This window comes from Microcaecilia unicolor, chromosome 4, assembly GCF_901765095.1.
Source record: "Microcaecilia unicolor chromosome 4, aMicUni1.1, whole genome shotgun sequence".
In the NCBI taxonomy this organism is placed as follows: Eukaryota; Metazoa; Chordata; class Amphibia; order Gymnophiona; family Siphonopidae; genus Microcaecilia; species Microcaecilia unicolor.
The window spans coordinates 220553056-220565896 of record NC_044034.1 but is presented as its reverse complement, the minus strand read 5'-3'; the positions used below and the strand labels follow the sequence as shown (position 1 = coordinate 220565896).

General features: G+C 46.3%; 1 protein-coding gene across 1 annotated transcript in view; it reads right to left on the bottom strand.

Moving 5' to 3' along the window:
- LOC115469677 (mucin-2-like) overlaps window positions 1-12841 on the bottom strand; it is a 257743-nt gene that overhangs the window by 1002 nt on the left and 243900 nt on the right. The window contains exon 14 of the mRNA XM_030202465.1: window positions 6216-6253. Within this exon, the coding sequence (XP_030058325.1) occupies window positions 6216-6253 (38 nt within the window). The remainder of the gene's footprint in view (window positions 1-6215; window positions 6254-12841) is intronic.

The window sequence follows — 12841 nt, the reverse complement described above, 5'->3', positions numbered from 1 at the left end:
GCTGCCGCCGCCAGCTTTTAAAACATGATGAAACAAGGTAGAACACCTCGAGCGAGATGGAGGAAGGAAGGGGGAGATGCTTCCTAAAGAGTGCTGAATATCCTCTTATAAGGTGACTGTCAGACATTATGCAGGTACCGCAGATATTCAGAGCCAGTACCCAGATAACTTTCCAGATAAGTTAAGTGATACCTAGGTAACTTCGTTCCACTTTGGATCTTCTCCAAACCACCCCAACACTATTTAGACAGTGTCAGAGTGGTTGAACTAAAACTGCTATTAAAATGAGTGCCTTAGTTTTCAGATTTAAAGGAACAAAAGCTTTGTAACATCTTCTGTGTTCACTACTACAAGACCTGCAAAACTGAAGGACCCTTTTACTAAGCTATGGTAAGCACAAATGCATGCTTACCACAGGTTAAAAAGCACTACTGCGGGGCATGCTCAGGCATCCCGCACTAGTTTTGGGATCAGAGCATGCTTCCTGTGCACTAAAAAAATAGAATTTACTTTCTTTAGTTCTGGGGTGGGTGTTTGGGAGGGGGGGCAGAGAGTAGGTGTGTTTTCTGCTAATCGGTTAGCACAGCTGCATCGCCATGCGCTAACCGATTAGCATGTGAGCCCCTACCACCTACAAAACAGGTGGCGATATGAGCTCATGCACTAATGGCCACATGCTAATGTAGAAATTAGCATATGGTTATTAATAGGAAAATGGGACCTTTTTACCGCTGCACTCAAAGTGGCCTCTGTGCATGGGAAAGACCCGCGCAGGGGAAAGCTCAGGTCACTTTTTAGTGCTGCTTGGTAAAGAATCTTTTGAGGATCATAAAATGTAAGCTTACAAATATGATCTGTATTGGGGATTGTAATTAGGCTAGATATATCGGTGCATTCCACAAATGTATAAAAAAAATTAAATACCTTTCCCCTTCCCAAAAGAGGTTTTCCATATCCATTTCTCTGGGTTCTGTGATTCATTTTTATGCTTTTAAACAAATGGAATGTTAGGAAGAATTATATAAAACTAGTAAAAGAAGGCCCATTTCTGACACAAATGAAACGGGCGCTAGCAAGGTTTTCTTCAGCTCCTCTGCAGCCACCCATGTCCAGCGACCCTCCTCTCTCCCTGCGCCCACTGCAGCCACCCATGTCCAGCGAACCTCCTCTCTCCCCTGCCCCCCTCCTGCCACCCATGTCCAGTGACCCCCTGCCCCCCCTGCAGCCACCCATGTCCAGCGACACTCCTCTCTCCCCTTCCCCCCCTGCAGCCACCAATGTCCAGCGACCCTCCTCTCTCCCCTGCCCTCCCCCTCCAGCCACCCATGTCCAGCGACCCTCCTCTGGACATGGATCAGCTATGAGGCATGTTTTTTTTTTCTTCCCCAGGTTCTGAAGTTGACATCATAATGACTATGGTGATGTCAGCCTGATCTACGGAGCCTAGCAGACCAACTCGGAAGGAGCCACGGTCCCAGGCAGCAAGACAACGTTGGAGGTGAGAATTATTATATAGGATGGGTAGATGTCCGTCTACCTTTCCATCTGTAGATACGATGGAAATTCACCAAACTGAGCATGCAGGAAGAAAATAAGTTGAAAATGCTTGTAAAATAATCAGATTGGTATTTTCAGAAAACTATGCCTATAAAGAAAATCACCATTGCCTTTGTATGTGAAACTGTTAAAAGCTGTGAAGTGTTAGAATGCAGACCATTTTACTCCACCCCCACATCACCCCTCACCCTCCATTCTCTGAAACAAGCAGAAAGAGGCAGGTGAAATGAGTGAAGCTACTGACAAAGGATGATGCCATGCTTCCAAAGCCCCCAACATAATGCACCCCCCCCCCAGTTGCATATGCTCCCAGCCCCATGCACTCTCACACACCCACCTTTATAAATCCACACACATATAGATAAAATTCTGCAGTGCACACACACACAGCCAAGCCCCCACATACCCTCTTACTACCGCTATACACTCCTCCCACAGACACACACTCCTATATACCCAACCCCCCCCCCACTTGCCCACATTTACACGCATCCTACAGAGTCTCCATACACCCCTCTTTCATGTACACATACCTCCTCACTCAAACATACATTTCCACATGCATCTCATATCCACACCTCTCCACACACATACCCAACATATCCCCCCTTCTCTCTCTCTCTCTCTCTCTCACACACACACACACACACACACACATATTAAAATCCCATGTGCCCTAATCTCATCCCTCATACATACAGAACCACATATCGCTGCATCCCTATTCACATATCATAAACACACCCATCTACTTTCAACATACCCATAAAATCTCATACATATACCTCCCACCTAGAGACAAACCCCACATAACCATATGGAGAAGGAGCCTAGTGTTTAGAGCAGCAGGCTGAGAGCCAGGGCTCAAATTCTACTTCTTCCACTGATGTGTCCTGTGATCATGGCAATTTACTTTACCCTTCATTGCCTCAGGTTAATTGTACACAGTTTTGGCTAGAGGCCTACCAGCTGTACTTGATATATAACTTTCCTTGAACTGGGATTTGGAATAAGGTGATTAACAATATCTAAAATCCAAATTCAAATCCTGTGTCAGATATGCTTGATCAGTTAATCAAGATTGTCAAGTGACACATGATCACTTGGTTTGTGATGAAATGCTTTGACACCTTCCAGATGTTCTATGAATATCCATTACTGTCGTGCTCCTCACCTGGTTGTGCTTCAGGGGTGCTCTCTGGCTGTGCTTTGGGGGATACATTGGCCGGTGGATCGGGGAGGGCTGGGGTCTTGGTGTCCTTGTGTCGGATTGGGCGGCGTGATGCTGGGTGTGTGAGAGCTGGTGGCTTGATGTCCCCTCGCCCGGTGGGGTGATGTTGTGTGGCGTGTGCTGGCATGGCCTCGGGACAGGTGAGTGCTCTTCTGGGCATCTTGACATGGCGACGTTCTGCTCAGCATATTTTGACTGTGGCCGCATGTCTTTCACTCCACCACTGATGTCCGACATGACCCTTTAAATCTCGGCGTCTTAGGACACTCAGCACTTCGGCAACGCTTCTCTAGGGAGTGGTGTTTCCCTGAGCCTGTTCGTGAGTCCTGCTTGAGACATGAGCCATCTTGTGACCAGTATCTTCTACTGTGAGTCCTGCCTGAAACCCGAGCCAGCTTGTGACCAGAATCTTCTACTGTGAGTCCTGCCTGAGACCCAAGCCAGTCTGTGACCAGTGTCTTCTACTGTGAGTCCTGCCTGAAACCCGAGCCAGCTTGAGACCAGTTTCTTCCACTGTGAGTCCTGCTTGAAACACGAGCCAGCCTGTGACTAGCATCTACTACTGTGGGACCTGCTTGAGGCCGAGCCCTGTCTAAGATCAGTATCTCTTACTGTGAGCCTGCCTGGCCGAGCCCAGCCTGGAACCAGCACCTTCTATGGTGAGTTCCGCTTGAGACCTGAGTTTTTCTACCATTAGTTCCAGCCCGAGACCAAAGCCCTATTTGAGACTGGTTCACCTCCACTGAAATTTCTTGCTTGAGACTCGTGCTTCCTTGAAGTGAGTTCCTGTGTGATACTAGATCTTCCCCTGGTGTGGTTAAGTCCCGCTGGCCGCCTGCACCTGGGGGCTCAACCCCTGGGCAACAGCGGCTGGTTGTGGTGAATAGTACTGGGGTTCGTTGGTAGTCCAGACTCTTCTGGAGCTGGACTGAGAACTCACCTTTCTAGCAGCGGTCCTCAGCTGGACCACAACAGTTACTAGAGGCAGTGTTTGCAAGAAATCTGAGATACTTCATGTGATTATGATGAATTTCTATGTGGGTACATGCATATTTGAGATCCAGAGAACACAATCATCCTCTTTTACTTAGAAGTAAAATATTGGTGTTTAGGGAAATCATCTTAATTGTTTCCTTCAATGGGCAAGTATTCTAGACTAGCCAGCAGTCAACATAACTTCTTAATCCCTCAGAATTGATGCCTTTAATTCCAATAGGAGAATACTGGCTTCCTATGGGAGATGAAGTTAAATAACCCTGGCTGACATCTTTGAGTATATGCACAGTGCAATCCATAGGTGCCTGGTATAAGAGGCTTTGGGAGGCTAAGCCTCCCCAACCCCAACCATGACTTCTACGTTCTTCCCTTTGCTAACTCTGCCACTGCTGTGCTGCTGGTTTAGAAGTACCAGCAAAACACAAGAGAGCCGCAGGGTCACATCCTGTATACACACAGCTGCCGACTTTGCCAGCCTCTCCCTCCCCAACGTCATTTCCTCTCCTGGTGACTAGAGAATGAGAGTAGCAGAGTCGGAAAGGCATGCCTATACAGAATGCCTGTTCCGCGGCTGATCCTGGAATGCACCAGGCATTTAGGTTCCGGTAGAGTGAAGGTGGAGGGGAAGAGGGAAAATGTTGATACAAGTAGAGATAGACAGGGGGAAAACTGGATGGAAGGATTTGGAATAAGGTGATTAACTATATCTAAAATCCAAATCCTGTGTCAGATATGCTCTTGATCAGTTAATCAAGATTGTCATGTGAGAGAGAGAGAGAAAGAGAGAAAACGCTGAATGGAAGGGGGAGGGAGGGGAAGATGTTGGATGGAGGAAAGGCTAAAGTGGCTAAAGCGACTAGGGCTCTTCAGCTTGGAGAAAAGGCGGCTGAGGGGAGATATGATAGAGGTCTATAAAATAATGAGTGGAGTTGAACAGGTAGATGTGAAGTGTCTGTTCACGTTTTCCAAAAATACTAAGACTAGGGGGCATGCGATGAAGCTACAATGTAGTAAATTTAAAACGAATCAGAGAAAATTTTTCTTCACTCAACTAAACTCTGGAATTCGTTGCCAGAGAATGTGGTAAAGGCGGTTAGCTTAGCGGAGTTTAAAAAAGGTTTGGACGGCTTCCTAAAGGAAAAGTCCATAGACGGTTATTAAATGAACTTGGGGAAAATCCACTATTTCTGGGATAAGCAGTATAAAATGTTTTGTACATTTTTGGGATCTTGCCAGATATTTGTGACCTGGATTGGCCACTGTTGGAAACAGGATGCTGCGCTCGATGGACCTTTTGGTCTTTCCCAGTATGGCAATACTTATGTACTTATGAAGAAAGAGGGGAAACACTGGATGAAAGATGTGAGAGGAGAGAAGCTGAAAAGAAGGGAGAGTGGACATGCTGGTTGAAAGGGGGAGACAAAGAGGACATGCTAGATGGAGCATGAGAGGGGGGACATTCTGGAATGGATGTGTGTGTGAGGGGGGAGGTTCCCCATTTCAGGGTTTTTTTTATGCATGTTTTTTGCAGTCCCCTATTTTGTATCGGATGAGTCACATGTTCTGCATGTGTGACTGAGATAAAGAATAGCTAGCATGCAGTGTCTGGGCAAGCATCTAGTAACATGGTAAATGACGGCAGATAAAGACCTGAACAGTCCATCCAGTCTGCCCAACAGTCACACTCATTATCAATTCATGATTAAATCAACAATGAATGTGATACTAAAAACTCTAAAGTCTTTCTTTAGCATTTCTGGGACATAGACCGTAGAAGTCCTCCTGGCTCTGTACTCATGTTCCACCTACTGGAGTTGCCATCAAAGCTCACTCTAGCCTATCAAAATCCGTCTTATCAATTGCGAGACCCAGACCATAAAAGGGTGGAAATAGAGAGCGATGCTAAAAAAAAAATTGCATGCAACTAAGCTGCTTGTAAACACAGTGAGCAGCTCCATAGAGAAAAAGCCAGTCACTAAGCTGCACATGCACAGAACAGTCAATAGCTAAGCGTGGCTGCTCTGTGCATGCTCAGTGTGCTATCCTCGACTTTCATACACGCATACAAGCTGCGTGTATGAAAGCCATGGGTAGCTTTTTATGCATGAGGGACAAAATCCAGGGGCCCTGGGGCTCTGCACACCTAGGGAGCCAGTCCAGCCCATGGATTGCATTATTTTTGTGTGTTGCCCTTGGCAGCAGGCAGAGCTGCATTCCCATGGTACTGAGACTCCCAAGCATTCCCCCGCCCTCGAAGCAGGCAAGACTCTAATCTGACTTGGATTTCCCAGGGGATGGCAATCTGGCAGCAGATGTTACTGTCCTGCTCAGGCTGCTACCTCATATTATGATCACTGTTATCAAGCGGCCCCAGCACCATTACCTCCCGCACCAGATCATGCACTCCACTAAGGACTAGGCCTAGAAGTACCTTTAAAATCTGCTAGGCATCCTGGATCTTTCAAGGAGCTAAGAAAAAACAAGAAAATAAAGAAAAAATATTATTTTATCATCTTATTGTATTTTTATCCTAACCACAAATAGAGAGAGAGCATATTCTTCTTAGTACATGAAGAATTCCATGAAAGTTGAGAGATGCAGAGGTCATGCCACTAACACTAAGGGCTGGATTCAGTAAATGGTGCTCAAAATTCAATGCCGAAAATAAATTAGTGATGAACAATATTCTATAACTGGTCTTCTAAGATCTGAGCCCTTTGGGCACAAGGAGTTACACCAACTGAAACCAGGTGTATATCCCAGCTCACAAGTTGAGCGCAGATCTGCACTATTCTGTAGCACTGTGTGCATTTTAAGGGAATGTTCCTGACCTGCCCACGCCCCTCCCTTGACCGCACCCCCTTTGCAGACCCACACATTCAGTCTACCAACCAGCTAAGTAACTGCATAAAGTTAGGACAGCAAAACAGCTGCACTAATTTTATGTGCCAAATTAGCTAGGCACCAATCAGAATATAGGTCAGTGCCTGGTGAACTTCCAGGTAAGCGGACATACCTGGATGTTTAGGCTAGGAGCTGTGGATGCACTGGCTTGTAAGAGACTCACATTGAAGGCTGAATATCGACCCTATAAGTGATTAGAGTACTAATATGCCAATACACCGCCGAAATGCTATTATGCAACTACATGCGCATATCCTATACAATAATTCTCACCTCCAACGTTCTATTCGTCTTGCTGACTGAGACCGTGGCTCCTTGGTCTGTTAGGCTCCATAGATCAGGCTGACGTCAGAGCCGGAGGAGGAGGGGCGAAAGGGGCAGGGCACAGGGGCAGAGGCGGAGCTTCAACGACAAACAGAACCGTTGAGGGGCCTGGAACCTCGGACGGAAGGAGAGGTAGGAAAGGAACGGGTCATGGTAGTTGTAGCCACACACACACTCTGTCACACTGTAACTCACTGTCACACGCACACACACTCACACATTTGTACGGTATTTAAAACACATACTGCATCTCTCACACACTTCCTCTATCACACCCAGAAACACTCTCTCACATACACACAGTGTCTCAAATGTACACAATCCAAGGCAGGCTGGAATCAGCAGGCAAGGGAGATGCAGATTGGCCAGCCAGCCGGAGGAGGTGGAGCCAGGACGCAAGTGGCCAAACCAGGGCATCGGAGGCGTGGCAAGAGTTCCCAGGACCCGCGCCCGGAAGAGAAGCGCTATCCTTGGAGTGCCGGCACTGCCAAAATGGCTGGCCCTCCAAACTGCAGCAGTGGCAAGAGCGCCGCAACGACGCCGCCATGATGGCCGGCGTAGCAATCAGAGTGAGGAGTGTGATGTTGGCGCGTTGGCCTAGCCAGCATGGCCGATGCTCCCCTGCACGGAGGCGGGGCCAAGGAGTGGGCAGGACGCGAGGAGCGGGCAAGACGTGCAGCAGGTGAGTGCAACAGGTGCTCAATTAAAAAGAAGTTGGGTTATTGAGGCCTTGAGCTGGCTCAGAAGTGCAGGCGCAGCATAGAAATGACAGTAGAAAACTGAAAGCAAGGCAACAGCCAGTCGACAAAAGGGGAGTGATGCTACACAATGTGAGAGAATGTGTAGGATGAGAAAAAAAGCAACCAAAAAAGAACTCTGATATTGAGTGCAATACAAGGGTTGGAAGGAGCAGGAGATTACAGAGTGACAGGGCTGTATCAGAGAGGTGGGGGTGGAGGGGGTCCTCAGACCATAAAGGAGGGGGGAAGGGGGGCCCTGAGAGAGGGGGGATGGGGGCACATACTCACTCTCTGTCTCTCACATACACTCTCTCTGTCTATCACACTCTATCTCTCTGTGCACGTCAGACAGAAGGGGGGGCGCCTGGACTCTGAAACTGGGAGGGAGGGAGGGGGGGGACCCTGAAACTGGGAGGGAGGGGGGAGGGAGGAGGAGGGCCCCTGGCACACACTCTCATTCTCACACACAATCTCTCTCTCACAGACACACTCGCACCCAGTCTCACTCTCTCTCTGTCACACACACTCACAGTCACTCTCTCTCTCTCATACAGTCACTGTCACACACAGAGGGGCATAATCGAACAGAAACGCCTATCTCCATGGGCGTTAATCTCCGAGAACGGGTCCGTGAAGGGGCGGAGTGAACCGTATTTTCCAAAAAAAATAGACGCCCATGTTTTATTCGCCAAGGTGTGAGCTGGGCGTTTTTGCTTTTCAGCGATAATGGAAAATGAAATCGCCCAGCTCAAAAACGAATACATCCAAGGCATTTGTTCGTGGGAGGGGCCAGGATTCATAGTGCACTGGTCCCCCTCACATGCCAGGACACCAACCGGGCACCCTAGGGGGCACTTTTACAAAAACAAAAAAAAGGTAAAAGAGCTCCCAGGTGCACAGCACCCTTCCCTTGGGTGTTGAGCCCCCCAAATCCCCCTCAAAACCCACTGCCCACAAGTCTACACCATTACTATAGCCCTAAGGGGTGAAGGGGGGCACCTACATGTGGGTACAGTGGGTTTGGGGGGGTTGGACGACTAAGCATTAAGCAGCACAATTGTAACAGGTAGGGGGGGGGGGATGGGCCTGGGTCCACCTGCCTGACGTCCACTGCACCCCCTAACAACTGCTCCAGGGACCTGCATACTGCTGCTTGGGAGGAGGGTATGACATTTGAGGGTGAAAATAAAAAGTTGTGAAACATCATTTTTTGTGGTGGGAGGGGGTTAGTGACCACTGGGGGAGTCAGGGGAGGTCATCCCCGACTCCCTCTGGGGGTCATCTGGTCATTTAGGGCACTTTTTGGGGCCTTATTCGTGAAAAAACAGGGTCCAGGAAAAGTGCCCTAAATTCTAGCTACAAACGCATCCATTATCGGCGAAAGGCGCCCATCTCTGTTCGGGTGATAACCACGCCCCAGTTCCGCCTTCACCACGCCTCCGACACGCCCCCGTCCACTTTGTCCGCATCCGCGACGGAGTGCAGTTGAAAGCGTCCAAAGTTCGGCTTTTGATTATACCGCTTTATTTGTTTTTGTGAGAAAGACGCCCATCTCCCGATTTAGGTCGGAACTTGGGCGTTTTTCTCGTTCGATTATAAGCTGGACACTCTCTCAAACATACACACTCCGAGGAAAACCTTGCTAGCGCCCATTTCATTTGTGTCAGCAACGGACCTTTTTTACTAGTCTATGATATTGCATAATTTGCATGTGGCTGTACAAATGGGCAGCTCCTGGGTGGAATGTGGGTGCAGTGTACATTGCGAATATATCATTAGAATTTAGGCACAAGCATTGTGGCTGGCATAAGTGTTCACGCCTCAGCACATACATGTGTACATACCCTGTCAAGCTGTTATTCTAAGTAGCAAAGTCCAAGGGGAAATTCCTCAACTCTCCAAAAAAGGAAAAAAAGAGAGTGAGGCAACCCGTAACACTCATATCTCAAAATGGGCCAAACTATTATTCTAGACAGGAAAGCAGGCACCTATTTTCCTTCATAGATTATGTGCGGGAGCCGATGGTAGCATTGCCCCCACCACATGTCATTTCCAATACTGCCTTCTAAATAGGTGGTGGTTAAGACCCCCCCCCCCTCAAAAAATGGCCGCACAGCATGTGTCTATTTACTGCACAGCTATTTCCTTTTTTTTTTCCTTTTCCTCACTATGGTAAAAGAGGCCTCTGTATGCGGCAAATCCACGCACTGACACTACCGCAGGGCTCCTTTTTCCACAACTTGGTAAAAGGTACCCGTGGAGGGGCATAATTGAACGAAAACGTCTATCTCCATGGGCGTTTATCTCCGAGTTCGGGTCCGTGAAGGGGCGGACCGAACCGTATTTTCACAAAAAAATAGACGTCCATGTTTTATTCGACAATGTGTGAGCTGGGCGTTTTTGTTTTTCAGCGATAATGGAAAATGAAAGCGCCCAGCTCAAAAATGAATAAATCCAAGGCATTTGTTCGTGGGAGGGGCCAGGATTCGTAGTGCACTGGTCCCCCTCACATGCCAGGACACCAACCGGGCACCCTAGGGGGCACTTTTACAAAAACAAAAAAAAAGGTAAAAGAGCTCCCAGGTGCATAGTACCCTTCCCTTGTGTGTTGAGCCCCCCAAATCCCCCTCAAAACCCACTGCCCACAAGTCTACACCATTACTATAGCCCTAAGGGGTGAAGGGGGGCACCTACATGTGGGTACAGTGGGTTTGGGGGGGTTGGACGACTAAGCATTAAGCAGCACAATTGTAACAGGTAGGGGGGGATGGGCCTGGGTCCACCTGCCTGAGGTCCACTGCACCCCCTAACAACTGCTCCAGGGACCTGCATACTGCTGCCAGGGAGGAGGGTATGACATTTGAGGGTGAAAATAAAAAGTTGTGAAACATAATTTTTTTGTGGTGGGAGGGGGTTAGTGACCACTGGGGGAGTCAGGGGAGGTCATCCCCAACTCCCTCTGGTGGCAATCTGGTCATTTAGGGCACTTTTTGGGGCCTTATTCGTGAAAAAACAGGGTCCAGGAAAAGTGCCCTAAATTCTACCTACAAACGCATACTTATTTTCCATTATCGGCGAAAGGCGCCCATCTCTGTTCGGGTGATAACCACGCCCCAGTTCCGCCTTCACCACGCCTCCGACACGCCCCCGTCAACTTTGTCTGCATCCGCGACGGAGTGCAGTTGAAAACGTCCAAGTTCGGCTTTCGATTATACCGCTTTATTCGTTTTTGTGAGATAAACGTCCATCTCCCGATTTAGGTCGGAACTTGGGCGTTTTTCTCGTTCGATTATAAGCAGGTAAGTGTACACGATAATTTTCAAAGAAATCTCATGTTGCTGTACTTAGGAACATTAGAGCATTTTGAGTGCGCTGAAGCTATTCTCTAACTTTAAAATTACTTACAAGAAAATGAACACAGTGGTTGGGTAGAGATAACTCTTATAAAGTTGAAAAAAAAGGGTTTCAAAATGCAAACTTTCAGGATTCCTTAAATCCTTTTTTTCAGGTTTATTTATTTAAAAATGCTATAACCTGGACACCTACAAACCTGAGCGGGGAACAATTCACAATCATAATAATAATACACATTTCACAGACATGCATCAAAACAATATCTGCTAAATCATCAGAATCCAACAATATCCAAACAATCCAAGACTAACCCCTAAAAAGAAATATCAAATGCTCACTGAAACAAAACAGCTTATAAAGCCTTTTAAAATTCATCCATATTTTGTAAGTCTCGAAGCTGAGTAGATAGAGAATTCCACAGTCTTGGTCCTGCTAGCATTTTTAGCACATGCTAAAATGTAGTGCACGCTAACGCTAGAGCGCCTACAGTGCGGCATAGTAAATAGGTCCCTGAGTTCCTGTACTTATCCAAAAACACATACTTAAAAGAAGGAACATCAAGGATGTTAGAAGATGCAGACTTCAAAGTACAAGAAGGCTGATGCAGATGTAAACTGACTGAAATTACTGGAGAAACTTTATTGGTTATCACATTAAATACCAATGATAAGATCTTATATTGCACTCTATACACAACAGGCAGCCAATGTAAAGAAACGAAAGCAGGGATAATATGTTCAAAATGGCTCATTCCGAAAAGTACATGGGCAGCAGCATTTTGTGTAATCTGTAAATGACTGTAAGGCATATTTTGGTAACCCATTACAGTAATCAAAGTGAGGCATTACAGTGCTTTAAACAACTAAATGAAAATTCTCAAAGGATAAAAAATCCTTCAATCTTCTAACAAGTCTTAATTTGAAGAATACAGTACTTATCACTTTAGCTACTTGAGATTTCATATTCAAAGAGGAATCAAAACACCGAAAGATTGAATATTCTTGCTAAAGGCAATCTCTGTGCCCATCTATAGAAAAAGAATCTGAAATGTCTACTAATACAGAGCAAGATACAACAAACAATAACTTGTGTTTTTTCGCCATATTCAGACTAAGATGGTTGCTCTCATCTATTGCTTAATTGTCTTCAAATATAAGCATAACACCTGGATACTCTTTCACCGAGTTCTCAGTTTTAAAGAAAAATTGGATGTCATTCGCATAAATATGGTAATAAATTCCCAGACCCTTAAGAAGTGTACAAAATGGAAGAAAAATATTAAACAAAATTGCAGATATGGCAGACCCTTGAGGAACACCAGTAGTCAAATCAATCACATCAGATCTATCTTTACCCTGCACTACACAGTACTACAGTTGTTCCAAAAATTATGAAAACAATTTCCTCACTATGCCTACAATCCTAATGCCTCTTAACTGTTGCAACAAAATCGAATGATTAATGGAGTCAAATGCAGCGGAAATATCCAATGAGATTAGAAAAAAGAATCTCCTTTATCAAATCCAACCCGAATAAGATCTGTCATAGAAAGCAATAATGATTCTGTATCATGTTCACTTCTAAACCCAAATTGATATTGATCCAAAACTTGATGTTCAATCATAAACTCAACTAATTGAGATAACACAGACTTCTCAATCACTTTAGCTAAAAATGGGAGGGAAGAAATAGGTCTAAAGTTTTCTACCTTAGAGGCATCCAGCTTCTCACTCTT